The 25,454-nt window shown below is 38.4% G+C and overlaps 1 protein-coding gene across 5 annotated transcripts in view; it reads right to left on the bottom strand.

Moving 5' to 3' along the window:
• Nucleotides 1-782: 782 nt before the first annotated feature.
• The window catches only part of NFAT5 (nuclear factor of activated T cells 5), a 131,041-nt gene continuing 106,369 nt past the window's right edge, over nt 783-25,454 (bottom strand). For 3 of the 5 annotated variants that reach the window (XM_021672552.2, XM_064383245.1, XM_064383246.1), the window contains 5 exons: nt 20,595-20,675; nt 14,934-15,082; nt 11,769-14,259; nt 10,683-10,926; nt 783-9,118 (listed from right to left, as the gene is read on the bottom strand). In XM_021672552.2, coding sequence (XP_021528227.2) covers nt 10,691-10,926; nt 11,769-14,259; nt 14,934-15,082; nt 20,595-20,675 — 2,957 coding nt within the window. In that variant the 3' untranslated portion in view covers nt 783-9,118; nt 10,683-10,690. The remainder of the gene's footprint in view (nt 9,119-10,682; nt 10,927-11,768; nt 14,260-14,933; nt 15,083-20,594; nt 20,676-25,454) is intronic. The other 2 variants (XM_064383243.1, XM_064383244.1) reach the window with 2 other exon arrangements.

The raw sequence follows: 25,454 nt of genomic DNA, 5'->3' as shown, positions 1-25,454 counted from the left end.
CCTGGCCTATATATATATATATATATATATATATTTTTTTTTTTTTCCTTTTTCTTTTTAAAGATGGGGTTTCACCATGATGGCCAGGCTGGTCTTGGAACTCCTGACCTCAGGTGATCCACCCACCTCAGCCTCCCAAAGTGCTAGGATTACAGGCGTGAGCCACCTTGACTGGCTATTTTTTTCTTTTCTTTTTTTTATAGAGACGGGGTTTCACCATGTTGGCCAGGATGGTCTCGATCTCCTGACCTCATGATCCGCCTGCCTCGGCCTCCCAAAGTGCTGGGATTACAGGCGTTAGCCACCGCGCCCAGCCTATTTTTTTCTATCATACACTGAAACACTTATACAAGTAAGTTAAAAAATAATGTTTATCCACACATCACTGGTAGTTATATGTACCACACTCTGATATACACTAATTTAGAGATGTAGAAATAACCACCAAAAGAATAAACAGAGATTGTCTCTGGGCATGGGATTGAGGGATGGGGAGACCTGGTTTTCATCAAAAGCACCTCCATGTATATGTATTGCTTTATTAAACATGAAACATTTAAATTAAGTAAAACAAAAATTCTGTCATACTGAATCACTTATACTCTGCCTGGCAAAATGGTAGACACAAAATAACTACTCAGAAATGTGTCTATATTTCCTACCTCTTCCCTAATGATTTTATAACTTCAACTACACACTTATATTCTGCTCAAAACTGCCATTCATGCACACAATTCCGTTCACAAAGTTTGAGGAAAAAAAGACAGTCACCCACTACAAAATGAAAACTTTCAGTGTTTTATTTTTGACTGCAGCTGTTTACAGAAATATAGTTGCGAGTATACAAATGTTCCAATAGAAGCAAAATATCTTTTTAATATTTAACAAGTTATCACAGATAGCTAAAAACATAGATGCAAATGAAATTCCCCCAGAGAACAAACTGAAAATTATCTGGTATCAGTGCTCTGAAATCCCAACTATGAAAGCCATATACACAAAAATGTAACCCTTATTTCACTGCAGGACAATGGAAGAAGGTAGTTCAGTGGTTGATCAGTGTGCTCAAGCAAATAAAATTAAATAAAAATTAAAAATGGCAGAATGGTAGCTAAACCACTTGAGAACAGGTTAATGAAATATTGGTAGTATACTTAAAACACTTAGTATAAGAATTGAATGAAACTCAGTTAAAGTTGTCAAAAAATTAGCAACTACTTGGAGCTTATCAATTAGAAGGAAACGAGGTAAGCGGACACATTCATTAGATTAAAAGAAATCAGATAAAGTTTACTGGAATCAGTCTGTAACTACTAAAGTCACAATGACTTCAGCGCAGGATAGTTCTTTACTGGTCACAGAAGTCTGATTCCAAACCCACTCTTCAACAGCTGAGATTTTGTGTGCGTGTATGTGTATGTCTGTGTGTAAGTGTGTGTATATGTCGTCCTGAGGTTCATCAGCTAAAATAATAGTAATAAGCAATCCCTACAAAATATTTCAAGCCAGGCAAATGACTTCTGGAAGAGAGAGAAAGGAGAGGGAGAGGGAGGGAGAACATGAGCGAGCAAGCCAGGTCATATGGTTAAACATGGAATTGTTTAAAGCGGGTATTACAAGTGGGAGTCGAATAGAACTGTGGTAGAATGCTTTGGGTACAGGAATATATTATGAAAAAAAATGGGGAAGAGAAAAAGGGAATAAGAAAGGAGGAATGTAACTAGAGCAGCTCCCAACAGTTTGCCTATGTATTTGCCAGCACCAAAATTTGTAGAATAAGCCACTCACATGTCCACTGCTGGTATTAAGGAAAGACAGCAGTGGTGATTTTCATAAAGTGAGTACACATTTACTTTTATTCTGAAATGTGAATTTTTCTTTCACAAATTAACTAACTGGTGATTTGTAAACAGTGGGAAGAAGATTAGAACAATTATAGAGGTACTGAATTACACAAGGAAATTAAAATGAAATCAGTCGATCTACCTATGTTGTGGTTAGTTTATATCTACCATGATGCATATACTTGAGAAAGGAGAAATGCCCAAATTATGTAACGCATTATCTTGTTATTTTAGTTAATAATTCTTGTCTGAAGCATAAGCTCCAAGGATAGCTATATCTCCACTGATAGCTTAGTTCTTATACAAAGCAAGCTACTTTTGAAGAAGTTTTACCTATTAAAAAAATAAGTTAAGGTGCTATGTTGACCTGGCCAGCCATCTTGTTGACTATCTCAGATACAAATATAAATACAAGGAATGATGATTTTGTTCTGAGGGTTGGTCTAGCCAGAGTAAAACTGTGGTCTGCTGGTAAAGTACTAGGCAATGGAAAGAAAGCTTGTATTACACCGCCCACAATGTACCCACTTTATGGATAAACAGGAGACTTTAGCACCGGTCAATTTTATCAGCTACTTAAATGACATAACAATGAAAATAAATATAGAACATTGCACCTATATATTTAAATCAATCATTTAATGTAAACTTTTTAGTAAGTGGTAGAAAAATTCCAAACTAAGTTAACAGAATTATCAAGAATTAGACTGTGTATGTACAGAAAATATACTGTATCTCTCTATAGGCAGTACTGAGAATAAATTATCTTTGCCAATAAAAGATTATAGATAACCACATTAAGCTGAATTTACATAAAGAACAATGTGTATCAGTCTGAGTTGAAGAAAAACTCTCTAGATCTCAATATAGCCTTAGACCAGTGGTTCTTAAACTCTAAAGTGTGCATCAGAATCACCTGGAGGGCTTGTGAAAACAGATTGCTGGGCCCTATTCCAAAGTTTCTGACTCAGTATGTCTGGGATGGGGCCCAAGAATTTACATTTCTAACTAGTTACTGGGTGATACTGATACTAGCTGGTGGGCTGAAAACCATACTCTGAGAACCACAGGTTTGCACATACTATGTACATAGAAAATGATATATTGAAATGTTCTTATATACATGACACAAAATATATAGAAAGACAGCTGGTTTTAATGAATTCCCAAACATGTAGGTTAGCAAGCTGAATGTTTCTAAAATGTGATGTTTCTAAAATGATTTGCTAAAGCGTAATCATTTCACCTTATAGTAAATTACATTTCAAAGTCTTAGGTCCTATACAGTCATTTTAGAAAAATCCATATAACATTTATACCAAGTTGGCTATTCAAAAGAAAAGGGACATAATATTCTAAATAGTTAAGATGTATTCATTAGGAAGGAATCATCACTATACAGCATTCTTGGCTTCTTTGGAATGATTAAAGTGCATACTATCAATAGGGTATTAAGAATATTGCATAAGAGTTTGCAGTCTTCAGTGCCACTAACAGTCACAGAAATACTAGCATAGGGAAAGCAGCCCTATCCCAAAGGTACTACTATCCTGACCTGTTGCTGATGGCACTTTCTTCAAGCACCACCACTGTGGTAAGGAGCTGGAATAGAGGCAAAATTAACAAAAACCAGGGCACTCTATCCAACTGTATCTGATCAAAAGGAATTACCTTAAGTCTGGAGGGACTCCTTTCTCATTTCCTTTCACCCTTTTTTTCTAGGTGAATTAACTGATGATAGACAAGAAGTAAAATAAACAACTTTGCCTTGTCTAGTCAAAAAAAAAAAAAAAGTGACAGTTAGACTTTACCTAAACTATGTTTTAGTGATTTATTTCCATCTAATTAACATCAGAGAAAATGCTTTAAATACTATCTCTCTGAAATTTACACACATCTGTGTGCATGGAGTTTCACAGATGCTAAAATTCTAATCAGCATTCAGTTAAGACCTACCTTTAGCTGGTTGAGATGAAGACAAATTTAATTTATATAAAGCCTGAACAGTCTAATTCTGTAATCTTTTACCCTCTCTGAAAGAAACAATTCTAGTAATATACCTTTTCTGTTATTCTTAAGCCAAAGGGAAGAAATGGAGAAAAGAAGGTTTAAATGGAAAAAGTGAAAGCTGGGATCTGTTGAAACTATCTGTTTATGTGTTTTTGGAAATAGTGAAAAATGAAATTATAAATGATAAAAAGGCACTTTTCCATAGCATTTGATCTAGATATAAAATATTAATTTAAAAATTTTTTTGAAAGAGTAAAAACAGAATTTTATAAATAAATGAGGCTAGAATGGCATAAAAATAAGTGGGGATTAAAGAAGTAATTAGGCCATGCCCATGGTGGCTCATGCCTGTAATCCTAGCGCTTTGGAAGGCTCAGGTGGGTGGATCACAGGAGGTCAGGAGTTCAAAACCAGCCTGGCCAACATGGTGAAATCCTGTTTCTACTAAAAATACAAAAAAGGATTAGCTAGGTGTAGTGGTGAGTACCTGTAATCCTGGCCACTCAGGAGGCTGAGGCAGGAGAACTGCTTGAACCCAGGAAGTGGAGGTTGCAGTGAGCTGAGATCACACCACTGCACTCCAGCCTGAGCAACAGAGCAAGACTCTGTCTCACCCAAAAAAAAAAAAAAAAAAAAAAAAAAAGTAACTAGAGCACTGGGACCATCCACAAATGATATTGTAGATATTATTCTGATAGTTATTATATTATGAACCTTATCTCTACAATTTTGCTCTAGTGACACAAACAGGCAGAGGAGAAAACCTCTTTTTAATATATGTTATGAGATTCTACTAACCCACTTGCTAGGGTATATACTTTTGAGTTATTTTTCTAACCTATGGTCTTTCTTCATGGAGTCCCTCCATATAGCCTAAGGCATTCAGATTAAGACAGCTGTCTTGGTTAGGGATAAAGCCTATGGTCATAAAGCAGGGGAAAGCTAATTAATTTTAAAAATTAATTAGGAAACAGATACTGGAACAGAAATCTTCATCAGAAAAAATGAAAAATTATAAAATTACTATTTCTGGTGAAAATGTATAACCAAGGTGAATTTGAGACTTTAATTATTAAATCATTTTATCTGGTCATTATTTTGTTGATGCATCTAACAGATTCACTTTCCTAAAACAAGCATTTATAAAGGCTTAAATGGTCAAAAAGAATTATCTTAGTTCTGGTGGGACTCAGATAGAACTTCATTTCCTTTGACACTATTTTTCCTATGTAGATTAGCTAAGGTTCTGATGGGCAAGAAATGCACTAGAATAAAATTCCAAACTACAGCACATGTGATATTCCAAAAATAAAATAAAATAAAAAGCAAGGAAGGATGGATGGAAGGAAGGAAGGGAGAAAGGAGGGAGGGAGGAATAAGGGAAGAAGAAATGAGGAAGGCAAGGAGGAAGGGGAAAAGGGAGGGAGGGAGGAAAGGAAGGAAGGAAACAAGGGAGGAAGGAAAGTCCTTCATTAATACTTCTATAATAAAGCCCTTAAAAACTTGTTCTTTTTAAAAAATGAGTTGTTTTAAAACAGATTTGCAATGGCTAAATAACACGATACTCTAATAAAGGTAACATGATCAAGCTCAGAGGCAAAACATGACTTAGAATTATCATCACCCATGTTGGTGTGGATATATAATGGAATGATGACAATAAGGAGTCACACACACACACACACACACACACACACACACACAGGAGAGAGAGAGAGAGAAAGAGAGAGAGAGAGAGAGAGAGAGAGAGAGAGAGAGAGAGAGAGAGAGAGAGAGAGAGAGAGAGAGAGAGAAGCTCCAAGCATTAATGTGAGTTGCTGAAATCAACAACAATTGAATGTAACAATACAAAGAAAGAAAAGGTGGCTCACAGTTTATTTAGGTCCTTCTGCCATAAATACATTTAATAAATTGTTGTTTCTATGGACTTTGCTGGCTCACTGAGTCTCTCCTATATGTAGCTATAACTTGTAACAGTAATCAGGAAATTGCATTATTAGCACAAGTATCAACCACTGAGCTTCAAAGAAGATGAATACTCTTTGTAACCAAATTGTATTTTCAGAATGTTGTACTTAACATTGACCTTTAGGGGTAAGGAACATTTAACAATGTAAAAACACACAAAAAAAACCCTATTATTATTGAACAAGAATATGGTAGCATAGCACAGCCCTTGTATAAATAATCACAAAATTTATGAGAATAAAAATCGGATTTTCTGCCTCCATCCAATCAAACCACTACAGTTCAGGTATATATTCTGTTCTAAACTTAGATATTATAAAACAGAAAATTGGTCCCAGTGACTTGGCATTGCCAATCAGCATTTTATAACAATAAACGTCTTGCTAAACCACAGAAAAGAAGTCAGCACACAAGCCAGTCTTGCCACTACTTTGTCTACAGTGCCGTATTAACAATCATCCTAATTAGAACTTGGTGAACAGATTCCTTTAGTCTCCTACATAATCTCCTAGAAAAAAGTTCAGAAAATTCAAAAATAAACTTACAGATTTTTATTTCTACTACTTCTTTTTATACCTGCTGGGTTTGCTTTGTCTGACATTTCGATCAACCCTACTTTAGGGGGTTAGAGTTTTACATTTTCAAACTGAAGCACTGGATTGTGTGGCTGATCCTCCTCATAACCTGAACTATACTGGGTAATTTTTCCCAAAAGGGCTGGGGGAGAAGAGATACACTAAGGAAAATACTTTTGGTTCAGAGAATTTATAAAGTAGCTTGGGATATTACAAGATGGGGAAAAATGTTATTAAAATTACAAACATGGGTTTTCTTAGTGTCCTTATAAATAAAAGGCATAGAATACAGAAAGCCAATTAATAATAACAATAACAATAATAAAATATTAAATATATAGTGAGCAAAGACTGAATGGCTCATTCTTGTGAAACACCATTTGACGCCATTGCTTCAATGGGTTTCCTTACTCTAACACTTGGCTGAGTGAAAGCTCCAGCAAACACACAGTAAGCTGCCTTTAGCCCACTACTAACATCAAGGAACTGCCTGATGGAATGGCCACAGATGAACAGGTCATTTGTTTCAAAAGATACTTAAATACTCAATAAAGACATAACAAACCCCCCCCTCACTGTTATCAGACGCCACGTTGTGGTAGAACATCAGACAAACTCACAAATTTACCACAAAAATGTGTGGCAAAAAAGAATAGTTTATATATATGTATATATATAAATTTCTATATTTATGCCAATGTACTCACTCAGTACAAATAGCAAAATAGTATACCATTTCCTAAATACAAAATATAGCTTTCCAAAAAAATGAAACACACATTAGATATAAACCATCCAAAACTTGAACGATTGAAAACTGTATTCAAAATTAAATGACCCAGAGTAGGTCTCTTTCTGAAAAGTTCCCTTCATATCGGCAAGAAGCCTGTACTACTGAAAACGTAATTCAATGCCTCTCAATCAGAGAGAGAAAGAAAGAAAGGGGTGGAGGTGGAGGGAAGAAAACATGAGAATAAAGAGAAAAAGACAACTTAAAAGGGCACATTAAAAGAACAAAGGAAGATCATCACAGAAAAAAAAAAGGAAAAATCTGGCTGTATAAACAAAACCAACACCACAATTCCACACAGTTCAACTAAATGTACAGGATAGAAAACAAAAACAGAAAACAAAAACAGAAAAGTAGCCTTCAACAATTAACAGGCTATTTTTTGTACACTTAAAAAATAAATGAAACGAACGAGGATACCAAAACATTATATAAACACATAGAAGCCACACACACGTTGGCCTTACACTGCATTGACAGCTTTCCACATGCCAAAAGGAAAATGAGACATAAGCATGTGTCCAGACACAGGTGGTAGTGAGAAGCAGGCATCCCACGGGTGGCAAGAACACCCAAAACTGTATAACTAATGCTACAACTGCCAAGTTCTGGAGTGTTATTTTGCTCTTTATAGATGTAACACAAGTTAATTCTTCATTTTAAGTCAATGATATGACCCTGTAAAGCCTAAGGCTTGTGGGAACCATCAGGTAAGTGACCACTTCAAACTGTAAAGCACTGAGGTGACAAGTGAATTTATACTCACTGCAGATCAGGGAGAAGTGATGTTTCAAGAAATTTTAGTTTGCCTTTTTTTTTTTTAAATGAAATTTATACTGTTTCCTATTACAGGGAAAAATTTGAAGACTTCAGAACAGCACCGTTCACAGGGAAAAAATGTGTTGTTTCTCAGGAATCAACTCCCAATAATTCCTAAGAGAATACTCTCTGCCCTGTGCTGCAGGACTGCTAGGTCACCCTAGATTAAAGTGGCCAAAGATGCTACAGGGTCATGAAGCCAGTAGTATATTAATAGTTCTCTAAAGTAAAGTGAAAAAGAAGTGAAAAGTAATATAGATGCATATAAAAAGGGAAAACCAGCCTAATACTGGGTTAAGAAGAAAACACTCAAATTTTTCTGTCAGTTTAAACTACTGTAGGAGGATATCAGAACATAATTTATCATATATTATCCCCTTCATTTTTTTAATAAAGGTAATTATTTTTCTATGCACAGTTATGGCTAAACCCCTTAGCAGAAACCCAGAGAACAACTCTCTGAAAAATAAAATCAATAGCATTCCAGCTGTTCCCAGTTTTATAAGTGTATCATATGCCTTTGTGGTAAATCAAGAGTCCTTTTATCTGCGTATACAGTTTACTTGTTAGAATGTTACCCCTTCAGTTTCTCCATAAAAACGGAAAAAAAGATTCCTTCACTGTGGCCAACAGCTGTGCCTTTTATATTGAAAAAAATGCCTTAGTTATTATTGAACTTTACTTTTTCAAAAGCCATTACTTGACTAAAACAACACAGGAAAGAAAATAATGAAGAACAAAAAAGTAAACATGACATATCATTTTCTAATAGCAATAATAACTGAGTGGTCCAGCCTTGAATTTAAACTGTACTTTTAAGGAAATTACGCCTAGGAAAATAGTAACAATTAATTCTGCCAGCTGGAAACTCAAATAGATTCTCAGTCATCACTGTTATTAGGAATATAAAATATGAAGATGTTAACGTTGGTGGTTCATCACTGCAACAAGCAGCATAGGTGTGCTCTTTTGCAGTCAGAGTAAAATCTATCAATTTACTCAAATACATTTTTTCATATCTTGTTTTGTTTTTAAAGTTAACAGCTCAATCATTCTCATGAAAACACAAGATCTCAGGACATCTTGGAATCAGGATTTTCTCCATGGAATTTCTAAAAAAGAGAAAAAGTTTAATGTAACTTATTAGGGAGGGAAGCATTTATAAAGTTTCTGACACCCCGAATGATCCTAAAGTATATTATGGTACTATAAGTAAAACTTTATTATATTCGATCTTCCACAAACTTTTTTTTTTTTTTTTTTTTTTGAGACAGTCTTGCTGTCGCCCAAGCTGGAGTGCAATGGTGCGATATCGGCTCACTGCAACCTCCACCTCCCGGGTTCAAGCAATTCTCCTGCCTCAGCCTCCTGAGTAGCCGGGACTAGAGGTGATACTGTTACCATGCCCAGCTAACCTTTTGTATTTTTTGTACAAAGATGGAGTTTCACCATATTGGCCAGGCTGGTCTCAAACTCCTGACCTTGGAATCTGCCTGCCACGGCCTCCCAAAGTGCTGGGATTATAGGTGTGAGCCACCACTCCTGGCCCCACAGACATTTCTGACTCAATATTTATTTCTGGAGGAAGGGATAAATGAGGCATGATTATATCGATACATAAAGGAAACACATTTTCCACACTCATCAGATGTTTTGTCATTCCAAGGCAAAGAAGCTCAGAGGCAGAAGGAATGTCCAATATAGGTTGAATATCCCTTACCTAAAATGCTTGGGATCACAAGTGTTTCTGACTTTTTTGGATTTTGGAATATGTACATATACACAATGAGGTATCTTGGGATAAGACACAAGTCCAAATATGAAATTCACTTCTGTTTCATATACACCTAAAAAGATCTATCACAGCTGAAGGGGGCTGGGAGAATCTTTTTTTTCCTTGGGGACACTGAATAAACTGCATGTTGTGAGCCTGCATTTTGACTATAACCCTGCCATATGAGGTCAGGTGTGGAATTTTCCACTTGAGATGTTATGTCAGTGCTCAAAAAGATTTGGATTTCAGAGCATTTCGGATTTTGGATTTTTGGACTAGGGATGCTTGCTCTGTATTAACAATATGATCATAAGCTATCATTCAGAATTTTTTTTTTTGAGACAGAGTCTCACTCTGTCGCCCAGGAGGTACAGTGGTGTGATCTTGGCTCACTGCAACTTCTGCCTCACAGGTTTAAGCAATTCTCCTGCCTCAGCCTCCCAAGTAGCTGGGACTACAGGCACGTGCCACCATGCCCAGCTAATTTCTACATATATATATATATTTTTAATTGCATTTTAGGTTCTAGGGTACATGTGAAAAACATGCAGGACTGCTGCATAGGTACATACATGGCAATGTGGTTTGCTGCCTCCATCCTCATCACCTATATCTGGCATTTCTCCCCATGTTATCCCTCCCCAACTCCCTACCCCCCACTGTCTCTCCTCTAGCCCCCCCCAGTTTTGTATTTTTAATAGAGATGGGGTTTCACTGTGTTGGCCAGGATGGTCTTGATCTCTTGACCTCGTTATCTGCCCACCTTGGCCTCCCAAAGTGCTGGGATTACAGGTGTGCGCCACTGAGCCTGGCCAGAACTAAACTATTATTACTTAACTTAAATCTGTTAATAATAATAAAATTTGATGCTTTTCAATAAGAAGCCAAAATGCATTACTTACATATCCAGTTAAAAGGAGCCAGTCAAGTTGTTCCCTTGGTTTTGCAACGAAACAAGCAAATCAATCTTTTCAATGTTCTGGTTGGTGTTTATAGATGATGCCAGTGGAGAATTCTCTGGCATTTGCTGAGAAAGAAGTGTTGTCACAGGTGGCTGGCCCTCACTTTGTGGTTGGCCTGGCTGACTTATGGCCATCAACTGATCAGGCAATGTAGCTGGTCCAGAGGTTAAAAGCTGACTACAGTCTGCAGAGATATTGAAAATAGAAGCTATCTGATTAGTAAAGATTCATGAAAAGATATTTATTAGTTGGGGAAAATTCATTACTGCATTGTCCTTGTACATTACTAAAAGTTAGGCACCTGATAGTCCAAGAAAAAGGTTTTCACAGATTGGTACTGGAATTCATCCTAGGTTTCCTTTAAGCAGTCTAAAAATACAATTTTGCTTAAATATCAAGTCATATATAAATTCCTTTGTATATAAATATTAAAGATGGGTTTCTAGCTCCTTAGAAACTACTTAGTTCAAATGGCTAAGATATTATCTGTCATTCTTACTTCATTTTCCTTTTAAGTTTATAGCTTAAAATGGCAAACACATATTTTTGTACATTGCCATATTTAATCCTCCCCAAATTCATGTAAAGTATGTAATATTATCACCATTTTAGATGTGACAATTGAATCCCATAAAAGCCAAATAACTTGTACAAGATCTTATACTCTATAGGTGACAGAGTTCTAACTACAATCTGTACTCTTAAAACAACTGTACAGGCTGGGTACGGTGGCTCACACCTGTAATCCCAGCACTTTGGGAGACTGAGGCCAGCAGATCACTTGAGATCAGGAGTTGAGACCAGCCTGGGCAACATAGTGAAATCCTGTCTCTAACAAAAATACAAAAATTAGCTGGGCATGGTGGCGCACACCTGTAATCCCAGCTGCTCAGAAGGCTGAGGCAGGAGAATCACTTGAACCTGGGAGGCAGAGGTTGCAGTGAGCCGAGATCGCACCACTGTACTCTATTTCCTTCTAATAATAACAATGATCAATTTAGTAATGAGAAATTAAGAGTTTCTTACTATTTTGAATGCCAAATAAGAACATTCCTGATGTCTGCTGAGATGAGCCAGGAGAATTCTGTAGTTGGTTCATTGTGCCTCCTGCTGTGTTGTGAAATAAAGCAGCCTGTGGTTGAGGCGAAGATGTGGCTCCTTGAATTCCAGGCATGTTGTTCTGAGGGGAATAAAGAGGAGACTGTTGCATATCTTGTTGATTTATACTGGTCTGCAAGGCAGACATGGATGCTGGAGATAAGAAGAGTGTTACTTGCTGCTCTTGAGAACTAGGTGACCCTTGTACCAACTGAATCTGAGGAGAGCTATGGAACAAGGGGGTCTGTGATGATTCAGACTGGGTAGGACCTGGGTTCTGAAGTGAGGAAACTGTGGACTGACTCTGAAATTGCATGGGCTGCTGTTCTTGATTCATTGGGGCCATATTACTTTGTTGGTGAAAAATTGACTGGTTCTGTTGCTCCTGATTAGCCATTGGATTTTGATTTGGGTTGAATATCATGTTTGGTGGTGGTTGCTTTTGAGATGCCATTGTAGCCATGGTATTCTGATTACTGAATAAAATGCTCTGTTGTTGTTGCTGCTGCTGCTGTTGCTGCTGCTGCTGCTGCTGCTCCTGGGACGGAGAGTTACTCTGCATGGCAACTATTGAGTGCTGTGACTGGAACATGGTTCCTTGTTGGCTTTGAGGCATTGGATTAGGTGGAAGGGAGCCCAGGGACACTTGAGGCTGAAATAAACCCTGCTGGGAGGACTGTGCCTGTTCTTGGGAAAGCATAGGAGTCTGGATGTGTGATATTGGAGTTTGCTGTTGGAAAGCAGCTTGCTGTTCAGTGTTTGATGTTGACTGAAGTGGAGAAATTGAGTTCGGTGCTGCAAAAAATGAAATCTGTTCTTCTTGGGCTACTGTGTTAGTCTGAAGATTACTCATGGGACTCTGGGAAAGAAATATGTTGGCTGACTGCTGGTCTTGAGGAACTGAAGAGCCCTGTAACACAGCAATGGTATTTTGAGAATGAAACATTGGAGGCTGCATTTGTTCAGAGGAGGTTGTAGAAGTCTGACTGTGGACAATAGGATTTGGACTATGAAAAATAGAACCTTGAGTTTCCTGGGAAAGGTTCTGAGCATCAGCAATAGGATTTTGAGGATGAAAAAGCTGGGCCTGTGAATGAGAAGACTGCTGCAAAAAACTTCCAGATTGAAGTGACATCATCTCATTCCCTTGCTGGAATAAACCATTACCTTGTTGCTGCGTACCACTATTTTGAACATTCATCATACTTTTTGTGGATGAAAAAAGGTTAACTTGAGGTTGACTGTCCCCACTATGTTGCATTTGGACCATCGTCTGAAAGACACTGTTCTGAATCTGTTTTGCTTGTGTTCCAGTTTCTTCTCCATCTCCTGAACTTGGTGTCTGAAACATGGTAGTGCCAGGGGTTGCAACCTGCTGTGTGGTGGTTGTAGAAGTTTCATTTCCAGAAACTGCAGGAGGAGAAGAAAACAATTCACACTGCATTTGCATATCCTCACTGGTAGACAATGCACTCATTATGTGAGAAGTCTGCTGGTAAACTGGTGATTGCTGAAGGTTTCCGTTTGCTGAAGCAGTTGAAGGGAATAACTCTGACTGAATCTGGGCAGCTGCCTGGCAGATACTCTGTTGCATCTCTATCACCATTGCGGCTGAAGATTCCATCACTTGCTGTTGCTGCTGCTGCTGCTGCTGATTAGATAACGTATTTTCAGACTGTGGATGAACACTTTCAGCTCTTCCAGGTAATAAATTATCTGGTCTGGTATGGACTGTTGGCTCTGTTGAGGAAAACATTCCAGGGCTTACACCACTTTGAATTTGACTGACTTGTTGAAAAATGTCTGCACTAAGCTGCTCTTGAACATTCTCATTACCATCTGGAGCAGAAAATAAAACTGAAGATAATTGTTGCTGTGCCTCTAAAACTTGCTGGACCAAGTCAACACTTCCACTGCTGCCACTAGCAGTACTGCCTGTAAAACTCCCAGCTTGCAACTGCTGAATAGTATTCTGAAGCTGACTCACACTATTTGGTGATGGAAAAATATTTGACGAAATCTGCTGCTGTAAAGTCTGTGCTTGTTCTTGTAGTGGTGACTGCTGTTGTTGCTGTGACGCCTCAGTCAGTTGTGACAAATTAACCACTGTGCCATCTGACTGTAATACCTCTCTAGACTGAGTTTCTCTTGTCTGAAACTGTGTAGCCTGCTGCAATAAAGCATCGCTGTTGGGCAGCTGACTAGAAGCAGAAACTGCTGGAAAAGTACCAGGCTGTGAGATGTCCTGGGTTTGAATAGTTGTCAGGGTCTCTGGGTTGTAAGCCTTGGGCTGAATCTGCTGCTGTTTTTCATTTTCTGAAGGCAGGTGGGAAGATGACGGTGATGAAAAAGAGCCATTTCCTGCTATGTTTGAGATGTTTTCTAATGTTTGCTGAGTTGATCCAACTGTGTTTGTAGTCTAAAAAATAAAAATCCCCAAATAATATGAACATGTAAACATTAAATAAGTTTGTAACATACATCAAAAATCACTACTGTTCTAAAAATATATGCAGGATCAGTTTTCCACTCTATATTATTATTATTTAGAAAACAGGTGCGGGACTATGATTCTCCATAACATTATGTCTCATTGTCCTTGCGATGTATTTTTAAAAGTACTATAAGCAAAGATAGTCAAACAAGGAAGTAGAATAATCGGCTACTGATATGCTTAGGTGAATTAAGGGTAATCAGAACACATTAATTTTATGGTACATGAAGAGCAGGTATCAAAATATCTCAAATTTGCAGCTCACCAGTAACATTACAGGTGAGAAGACAAGTATAAAAAAAGAAATAGGGAGTTATGAGAAAAGACTGGGAAAAAAATAAAAACATCTCTAATTCTGAAAATGCTAAAATAAGTATTTTCATTAATATCTCACATAACATATTAATTCCTCCGTTGTCAAAATGCATATTGGAAGTCACTTTGTGGGCAATTTTGCTGAAGTATAAAGCATTCCCTCTTTAGAGCAAAATTCACTAAGTGCATCCAAAGCAAAAACAATTTGAAAAAAATAGGAAAATAAAAGATAGCAATTTTTATACGGGAGGTTAGAAGTTGGGGCACGAGTCAATACAGCTTACCTTAAAAATAGTGGAAGATCTTTTTTCTGCTGTTACTTCCATTGGAGTAACATCTTCACTCTTAATCATACTGCTTGGTATGAGTGGAGTGATCAGGGCATTAGGAATAATATTTACCTTATCTAAATTACAACCAGTAGTCTTCATTGCTGCATACAAACACACAAAAAAGAAAAGTTTAAAAACCACAAAAATTGCCAACTCTAAAATTTGTTGATTATTAGTCATAATTTAAATGTCTTTTTTTTGGGAGACAGAATGTCGTTCTTGTTGCCCAGGTGGGAGAGCAATGGCACGATCTTGGCTCACCACAACCTCCATCTCCCGGGTTCAAGTAATTCTCCTGCCTCAGCCTCCCGAGTATCTGCTAATTTTGTATTTTTGTAGAGATGGGGTTTCTCCATGTTGGTCAGGCTGGTCTCAAACTCCTGACCTCAGGCGATCCGCCCGCCTCGGCCTCCCAAAGTGCTGAGATACAGGCATGAGCCACCACATCTGCCCAGTTATAGATTTATACCTAGAGGCAGCAACATACAGCAAGATTCTACCACTTCTCCTTATCTACTTTTCCCCTTCATTGCTTTTCTTTCTTCTTTTTTGTCTACCTGAATCCACAGTGGCACTCAGTGATGCCTACTGCCATTGCTAATGACAGTCCTCTGAGTTGAGCCCATAGCCAAATCCTGATTTAAAAGTTTGCTACTAGGCCGGGCGCGGTGGCTCAAGCCTGTAATCCCAGCACTTTGGGAGGCCGAGGCGGGTGGATCACGAGGTCAAGAGATCGAGACCATCCTGGTCAACATGGTGAAACCCCGTCTCTACTAATACAAAAAATTAGCTGGGCACGGTGGCGCGTGCCTGTAATCCCAGCTACTCAGGAGGCTGAGGCAGGAGAATTGCCTGAACCCGGGAGGCGGAGGTTGCGGTGAGCCGAGATCGCGCCATTGCACTCCAGCCTGGGTATCAAGAGCGAAACTCTGTCTCAAAACAAAACAAAACAAAACAAAACAAAAAAATAAAAAAAATAAAAAAAAAAAAAGTTTGCTACTATTTTGTAGCTCTATGGAAAGAGTCTTCAGAAAGCAGAGCTGTTAAATGTCTTAATCTGATATCGAGAAGAAATCCTGTCTATAAAGAAAGTGTTCTTTTTGTTTGTTTTTTGTTTTTTTAAAAGATGGGGTTTCTACATGATGGCCAGGCTGGCCTTGAACTTCTGACCTCAGGTGATCCACCCACCTCAGCCTCCCAAAGTGCTAGGATTACAGGCGTGAACCACTGCGACTGGCCGAAAGAAAGTTTTTAAATGGCACATGGTACATGAGTTGGATAGCTCCCTTCATAAATTTTGGTTGTTGTTAGTCAATATTCTGCTGAAAGGCCAAGTGTGGTGGCTCACGCCAGTAATCCCAGCACCTTAGGAGGCCAAGGCAGGTGGATTACTTGAGGCCAGGAGTTTGAGACCAGCCCGGCTGACATGGTGACTCCGTCTCTACTAAAAATACAAAAAATTAGCAGGGCATGGTGGTACATGCGTGTAATCCCAGCCACTTGGGAGGCTGAGGCACAAGAATCGCTCGAACCCAGGAGGCGGAGGTTGCAGTAAGCCGAGATTTCTCTATTGTACTGCAGGCTGGGCAACAGAGCAAGATTCTGTCTCAAAAAAAAAAAAAAAAAAAAATCTGCTGAAAGTAAATATTTTCATATAAAAATATTGGCATTTTTCTTGTCTTACTTCAACTTGCCTCACAGCCATTTGGCTAAAAACATAATTCCTATGAAAACTGATTATTTTGACAGAGGGGAAAGTGCTCATTTAACTTTTGACATTCCATATTTTATTATTCTACCTAAGTAGTTTGAGAAATGAATCACTTATTCATGAGTTCTTTGGACCTATTTTCACCTAAATTCTAATACCAATACAATTTTCCTAACAACCAGATTTTTATTTTATTTTATTTTGAGACAGGGTCTCTTTGGTGGGAGTGCAGTAGTGCAATCAGGCCTCACTGCAACCTCCACCTCCTGGGCTCAAGCAATCCTCCCACCTCAGCCCCCTAAGTAGCTGGGACTACAGGCACGTACCACCCTGCCTGGCTAATTTTTTTATTTTTTGTAGAGACAGAAGTCTCATTATGTTGCCTAGGCTGGTCTTAAACTCCTGTACTCAAGCGATCCCCACCTCTAGGTCTCCCAAAGTACTGAGATTATAGGCATGAGCCACCACACTCAGCCTACAACCTAATTTTGACTGCGACAAAACATCAGATCATGCACAGGGCAGGCATTTAAAAGTAACCTAAGAATATCCCATAGGACACTTTGAAAAACCATTAGTGTTATCTTAAGTTTATCCTGTAATATTCAACTACTATTCTTGCTTTTGAATTCCATTAGATTATGAGCTCTGTGAACGAAGAGATATTGTTGTTATCGCCTGTTGCACATTAGGTAATCAACAAATGTTTGTTACATGAATAAATTAAATGGTCTTACTTTTAGCTTTATCACTATCAATTTAGTTTGTTGTAGGTTATTTGATTAATCCTATAAAAATAAAAATATGGGCTGGGTGTGGTGGCTCACACCCATAATCCCAGCACTCTGAGAGGCTGAGGCACACAGATCACTTGAGGTCAGGAGTTCGACACCAGCCTGGCAAACATGGCAAACCCCATCTCTACTAAAAATACAAAAAAAAAAAAAAAAAAATTAGCCGGGTGTGGTGGCAAACACCTATAATCCCAGCTACTCGAGAGGCTAAGGCAGTAGAATCGCTTAAACCCAGGAGGTGGAGGTTGCGGTGAGCCGAGACTGTGTCACTGCACTCCAGCCTTGGTGACAGAACAAGACTCTGTCTCAAAAAATAATAATAATATAAACATAAAAATATACAGAGTCTATATTTTTCTTTTTAAAAATATTTATGTGTTTATTTATTCACTCATTCACTCATTCATTCAATTAGAGACAGGGTCCTACTCTGTTGCCCAGGCTGGAGTGTAGTACCTGCAGCCTCAAACTCCTGGGCTCAAGTGATCCTCCCACCTCAGTCTCCTGAGAAGTTGGGATTATCGGCACTAGCCACTGTACCTAGCTTATATTTTTATTAACACTATATTTGGTCTAAAAATGTCAATATTTATGGACAAGATTATAATTCAATTAGAAATTACATATAAATAAATATATCAGCTATACAGTTACTGCTTAACAGATCTACAATTTTTCTTAAAATGTATTGAGATAGTAATGCTTTTTATCTTCCCCCCCTTTCTGGAAAGCGAGACCAGGTAGAGTAAGTTGAGCAAGAGTCTTTTACCTATCCTCAGCTGACCACTGACAAGTATGTCTACTGGTAAAGACAAAGAGTAAAAGGACATTTAGTCTAATGCTCATGCAAAGATACAAGTCTTTCCATGGCCATACATACAAAGGTCACAAAGGTTAATTTTATTTATGTTCCAATCTTTTTTTTTTTTTTTTTTCAGAGTCTCACTCTGTCACCCAGGCTGGTGTGCAATGGAGCAATCTCGGCTCACTACAACCTTTGCCTCCTGGGTTCAAGTGATTCTCCTGCTTCAGCCTTCCGAGTGGCTTTTTACAGGCACATGCCACCATGCCCGGGTAATTTTTGCATTTTTAGTAGAGATGGGGTTTTGCCATGTCGGCCAGGTAGGCCTCAAACTCTTGACATCAGGTAATCCACTGACTTGGCCTCCCAAAGTGCTGGGATTATAGGCGTGAGCCACTGCATCCAGGCTTGTTCCAATTTTATCTAAGTCTAGCCCCACCAAAAACAGTCCAAAATCTCTCCAGGCCATACATTAAGTTTGTCAGTTATGTTCCATCTTGTTAATTTAATAATAATCTTCTAGCCAACTTCAATTTAGTAGTACATTTTAAATGTAAATATCAGATTGATTTTTTCTCCTCCTAAGAATTAATTTGCCCTAAGACCATCAAGCTGGTGTCAATGCATTACAATCCAACACTTGCATTTTTTTTCAAGTCATCTCTGTTTACCAAACTATTCCTTATATGTGATTAAAATTTTTTTTTTTACTCTGTTGCTCAGGCTGGAGTGCAGTGGAATGATCTCAGCTCACTGCAACCTATGCCTCCTGGGTTCCAGTGATTCTCCTGCCTCAGCCTCCTGAGTAGATGGAATTACAGGCATGCAATACCATGCCTGGCTAATTCTGTATTTTTAGTAGAGATGGGATTTCACCATGTTGGCCAGGCTGGTCTCAAACTCCTGACCTCAGGTGATCCACCTGCCTTGGCCTCCCAAAGTGCTGGGATTATACACATGAGCCACCGTGCCCAGCCTGATTTAAATTTTTTATCAAAAAAGTATATAAACAAACCCTTAAAGTTTGACCCTAAAATACTGCTCACTTAATCACATTTTTAATTTCTGTTTTGTTTTTGAAAGTCTTGTTCCTCAGCCCATGCTAGAGTGCAGTGGTGTGATCAGAACTCAATGTAACTTCGACCTCTTGAGATCAAGCAATCCTCCTACCTCAGTCTCATGAATAGCTAGGATGGTAAGTGTGTGCCACCATGCCCCGATAATGTTTTTTTTTTTTTGAGACTGAGTCCTGCTCTGTTGCCCAGGCTGGAGTGCAGTGGCACAATCTCAGCACACTGCAACCTCCACCCGCTGGGTTCAAGTGATTCTCTTGCCTCAGCCTCCCAAGTAGCTGGGGTTACAGGCACACACCACCACGCTGGGCTAATTTTTTTTTTTTTCTATTTTTAGTAGAGACAGGGTTTTGCCATGTTGGCCAGGCTAGTCTCAAACTCCTGATCTCAGGTGATTTGCCCACCTTAGCCTCCCAAAGTGTTGAGATTAAAGGCATGAGCCATACCGCTTGGCCTGTTTTAATTTTTTTGTAGAGACAAGGTCCTCACTGTGCTGCTCATATCTGTTCAGCAATAACTATAGATGATGCATTTAATTATTTGTCAATAGATATTTATCGTCTCAAATTTCTGGACCCAAGTAATCTTCCTACCTTGGCCTCTTAAAGTGCTGGGACTATAGGTATGAGCCACCGTGCCTGACCTTACTTTATATATATATATTTTTTGAGACAGGGTCTCACTCTGTCACCCAGGCTGGAGTGCAATGGCATGATCTTAGCTTACTGCAACTTCCGCCTCCTGGATTCAAGAGATTCTCCTGACTCAGCCTCCCGAGCAGCGGGGACTTCAGGCACTTGCCACCATGCCTGGCTAATTTTTATATTTTTAGCAGAGACAAGGTTTCACCATGTTGTCCAGGCAAGTCTCAAACTCCTGAACTCAAGTGATACATCTGCATCGCCTTTTAAAATGCTGGGATTATAGGCATGAACCACTGTGCCTGGCCTTATATACTTTTAATATTGGGGAATTAAAAAAAAACAACAACAACAACTTCTCTACTCCAACATTCTTTAAAAAATATATATATATATATAAACATATTCAGTAAGAAAAATATCAAACTGGAAGACAAGTCTCTACATTTAATAAAGTTAAACAAATATTTATTTTACAATATAGAAGATGCCCTGCAAAGTGCTGTAAGTACCTAAGAAAACAAAATAGTAAGGTGTATTAGAGAATACAGGAGCATCTAATTACAATTTTTGAGAAGAATTAACTTGGTACCTTTCATGGCCTCTTCAAAAGAGCAAGGTCTTGCTGGACTAGATATTTCCTTCTTCACATTTACATTCAAAGCACCAGCTGCTGCCATTAAAAAAAAAAAAAAGATGTATGTATTTATTTACATTTATTCATCCTAAAAAACTTACATCTTAAAATTCTTTAATTAGAATATCTTATCACAAGGTATCATGTAATTATTTGTTTAGCAAAAGTTCTAGTTGAAGTAAATTTCTATCCTCTAAATTCTCCAGTCTCCAAGTGGGCAGAGGATATGATTACTTAGCAAAAAAAACCAGGCTGGATGCAGTGGCTCAAATGTAATCCAGCACTTTGGGAGGCCACCTTCCTAAAGGTGGCCCAAACCTCAAGGTGGGTGATGATCACTTGAGGTCAGAAGTTCAAGACCAGCCTGACCAACATGGTGAAATCCTGTCTCTACTAAAAATACAAAATTAGCCAGGCGTGGTGGCGCACACCTATAACCCCAGCTACTTGGGAGGCTGCGGCAGGAGAATCACTTGAACCCGGGAGGTGGAAGTTGCAGTGAGCTGAGATCCTGCCATCGCATTCCACCCTGGGCAACAAGAGCAAAACTCCATCTCAAAACAACAACAACAATAAAAACCAAAAAACAAAATAGCAATAAAAAAAAAATCCTTCTTGTAACAATATATGCTGATGATATCAGATGAGTAGATTGATGTAAGAACATCAAATACTTAAAACATTAAATATACTAGAATGCTAGCAACAGAGAAATCCATCATTCACCTATAAATGATTTATTTAAAAATATGGATTCAGAAGCATTAGTCAAGTAATGTGCTAAAGCTAAATTAAGTGGGATGAAAATACTGAATTTATAATATAATTACTCTTTGTGTAACACCTTAAAAAATATCTTTGCTAGTATTAATGGAGAATTGCTGGGCTACCATATCTAGTCATATCAATTATATCTACTAAAACAATTTTTTTATTTTTTGAGACACAGTCTTGCTCTGTTGCCCAGGAGTGCAGTGGCATGGTCTTGGCTCACTGCAACCTCCGCCTCCCAGGTTCAAGCTATTCTCCTGCCTCAGCCTCTTGAGTAGCTGGGATTTCAGGTACACAACACCATGCAAGGCTAATTTTTTTTTTTTTAACAAATTTAAACTATAAATTTAATGGGCCTAAGAATATAAATCAGTTCTAAACAATAAAGTTTAATAAATTACAAATAAATTGGTTCTTGCTTAAAATGATTATATATTTTATTTGGGTACATTTCAATTTATTTTCTTATGAGACAGAGTCTGGGGCTCTGTCACCCAGGTTGGAGTACAGTGGCATGGTCTCAGCTCACTGCAACTTCCACCTCCCAGGCTCAAGTTACTACCCACCTCGGCCTCCTGAGTAGCTGGAACTACAGGTGCACACCACCACAACAGGCTAATTTTTATATTTTTGGTAGAGATGGTGTTTTGCCATGTTGCCCAGGCTGGTCTCAAACTCCTAAGCTCAAGCAATCTGCCCATCTTAGACTCCCAAAGTGCTGGGATTACAGGCATGAACCACCATGCCCGGCCTTAATTTCTATTTTTCTTTTTCTTTCCTTTTCTTTTTTTTTGAGATGGAGTTTCACTCTTGTTGCCCAGGCTGGAGTGCAATGGCGTAATCTCAGCTCACTGCAACCTCTGCCTCCTGGGTTCAAGTGATTCTTCTACCTCAGGCTCCAGAGTAGCTGCGATTACAGGCATGCACCACCATGCCTTGCTAATTTTATATTTTTAGTAGATGTGGGGTTTCTTCATGTTGGTCAGGCTGGTCTTTAACTCCCAACCTCAGGTGATCCATCTGTCTTGGCCTCCCAAAGTGCTGGGATTACAGGTGTGAGTCACCGCGCCCGGCCAATTTCTATTTTTCAGTATGTTTATTTTATATTTTCTAACATAGAAAATATTTTATATTTTATATCAAATGATAGTTATAACTAAATGAATAAAGAGAGAAATTTGTACACATCTCCTGAGAATGAAGTAATTTATGTTAATATGTTTCACAGTAGGTCTAACAAATGATTTATAGGCAATTGAATGAAAAAATACACATAAAATATTTATGCATGATATTAATTACAGTAACTATAGATTTAAAAATATAAACTAATCCTTGAAAAAATTTAAATTTCTACTTTTAAATCAAGTTATTAGTTATTTTAAATTCTTATTATTCTTTTTTTGAGACAGGGTCTTGCTCTGTTATCCAGGCTGGAATACAGTGGCATAATCACGGATCACTGCAGCCTCAGCCTCTCAGGCTCAAGCGATCCTCCCACCTCAGTCTCTTGAGGAGCTGGGACTACAGGCACATGCCACCATGCCCAGCTTATTATTATTTTTTCTTTGTAGGGATGAGGGTCTCACTATGTTGCCCAGGCTAGTCTTGAACCCCTGGGCTCGAGTGATCCTCCTGTCTCAGCCTCCTGAAGTGTCAGGATCACAGATGTGAACCACCTCACCCAGCCAGTACTTTCTTTTTAGAAAAACAGAAAAAGATGTTAAATATTACATCCCCATTTCTTATAGAAATCACCACTGTAGAGTTACAGCAAATAATGTCTAGTGTGATTTCTGTGTCTGAATAGGCTGAAGTAAAAAAAATTAAAGATGTTTTAATGCCTAAGCAAAGCTTCAGAGACTATGAATAAAACAAAGGTTTTATGCCTCTGCAAAGTACTTAAGTGCCTGAGAGCACACACATTTTGATTTGGGGCAGTATGGCCCCACTTGGTGTCAAAGGTCTGTACCCGGAAGAATGTATGGAACCAGGATATGTTCAGTTGAAACTCTGCCCTGACCCTACCTTTAGACCATGTAACAAGCACTCAGGATGCCCAGATTTTCTGTACAACTACCCTAGATTTTGTGAGCACTCTTAGGCCTATTAGGTGGAAGCACTGATTAAGGATCAAAGGCCTCCAAGGATAGGATGGAGCCAAAAAGTGGCAAAAGGAGGGTGGCAGGCAGGGATGCTCTCTCCTCATGCTGCCGTATTCCAGAGCTTAGTACTCAAAGTAGTTTGAAAATTCTAAATTCAAATTTGGCCTCTCATGTTGTTGTGAGTGTATTTTGGTCAAATTTCACTTAATGATTTGTTAGTTTTATTTATAACTTGTAAGTATTTCAACAAATAGTATTAACAGTCACCACTTCTACTCCAAACTGTAAATATCAGGATGGACCTTGTTTTGGCTGCACTATTGAATAATGAAATAAATCACAACAGCTATTAGTTTGTCACACTGAGATAGGCCTTTTTCTGTGCCCAAGTTTTCCTGAAATTATATTCTATCTTATGGACACATGAAAAGATTGTCACATTACATAAAATACAAATAAGTAAAATCGTGGTTCATGCCTGTAATCCCAATACTTTGGGAGGCTGAGGTGGGTGGATCACTTGAGGTCAGGAGTTTGAGACCAGCCTGGCCAACATGGTGAAACCCTGTCTCTACTAAAAATACAAAAATTAGCCAGGCATGGTGGTGGGGGCCGTAATCCCAGCTACTTGGGAGGCTAAGACAGGAGAATCACTTGAACCTGGGAGGCGGAAGTTGCAGTGAGCTGAGGCTGCACCACTGCACTCCAGCCTGGGTGACAAAGTGAGACTGTGTCTCAAAAAAAAAAAAAAAGTAAAATTGTGGGAAGATTAATTAGCTGAATTATAAAGGCAGAAGCTAAGGCATTAGATTGTATTACAAAGTTTGCATACCTTATATTTATTCAAACAAGATTTTCTAAGAGTGACTGTTATCTGTAACATACAAAGTATGTTGGGGGCAAACTTGAAAGAGCAAACATATAGTAATAATTACCTAAGAATGGCCAAAATTAGGCAATTAGTATAGCCTTTGAAGTAGAATACTTAAAAGCTGTTTATTCAGCAGTTTATCGAAGGGCAATTTCTAATAATTAGCATTTATCACTAAAAAATAAGGATTCTTAGTGTTGATGCTAAGTACTTCAAAGTCCTGAAGTCTCTATAATTAATCAATAAAAACAAAGAAACAAGTGAAAACAAGAAAATCTCAGTGTTTTCAGAATAGCAAAACCTTTAAGGCTATTCCCTGACATAAACTCTTTCCCTTCCAACACAACTGGAGCAGAAGCTTATCAGGAAACAAATCCTATGTATTAATTACACCATCTTTCTTCTCATGTTTGTGCAAGCTCCTGCAAAACAATAAATGTCAATATTTAGTAACCAACAGTTACTAATATGCTTTACCACTGATTTTAAATCAAATTTCCTTAGATGTTTGAAGCCTTCCTAGAAAGGAAACAATAAAATATTTGGTCTTTGAGAATAAGCCAGTATTCTTTCTCCTATTTTTGTTGAAGCCAGAATATTATTTCTAAACTTTACAGTTTTCACATATGATCTTTAACTCTGAGACAAGTATCAAGGGCTTTTTTGTTTTTGCGACAAAGTCTCACTCTGTCACCCAGCCTAGGTATGATCTCGGCTCACTGCAACCTCTACCTCCCAGGTTCAAGAGATTCTCTTGTCTTAGCCTCCCAAGTAGCTGGGACTACAGGTGCCCACCACCACGCCTTACTAATTTTTGTATTTTTGGTAGAGAGGGGGTTTCACCATGTTGGCCAGGCTGGTCTTGAATTCCTGGCCTCAAGTGATCTGCTGGCCTTGGACTCCCCAAGTGCTATAATTATGGGCGTGAGCCACTGCACTGGGCCTTCAAGGGATATTTTAATAGTGCTGTACTGTGGCATTACCTTTTGTAGCAAATTAGGAGAAAATAGGAGGACAGGAGTGGTGGCTCACACCTGTAATCCCTTGGAAGGCAGAGTTGGGCAGATC

This window comes from Aotus nancymaae, unplaced genomic scaffold, assembly GCF_030222135.1.
Source record: "Aotus nancymaae isolate 86718 unplaced genomic scaffold, 86718_ANA_hifiasm-v0.15.2.pri h1tg000030l, whole genome shotgun sequence".
Lineage (NCBI taxonomy): Eukaryota > Metazoa > Chordata > Mammalia > Primates > Aotidae > Aotus > Aotus nancymaae.
The sequence above is the reverse complement of the archived record's forward strand: the minus strand, read 5'-3'. Positions and strand labels throughout refer to the sequence as shown.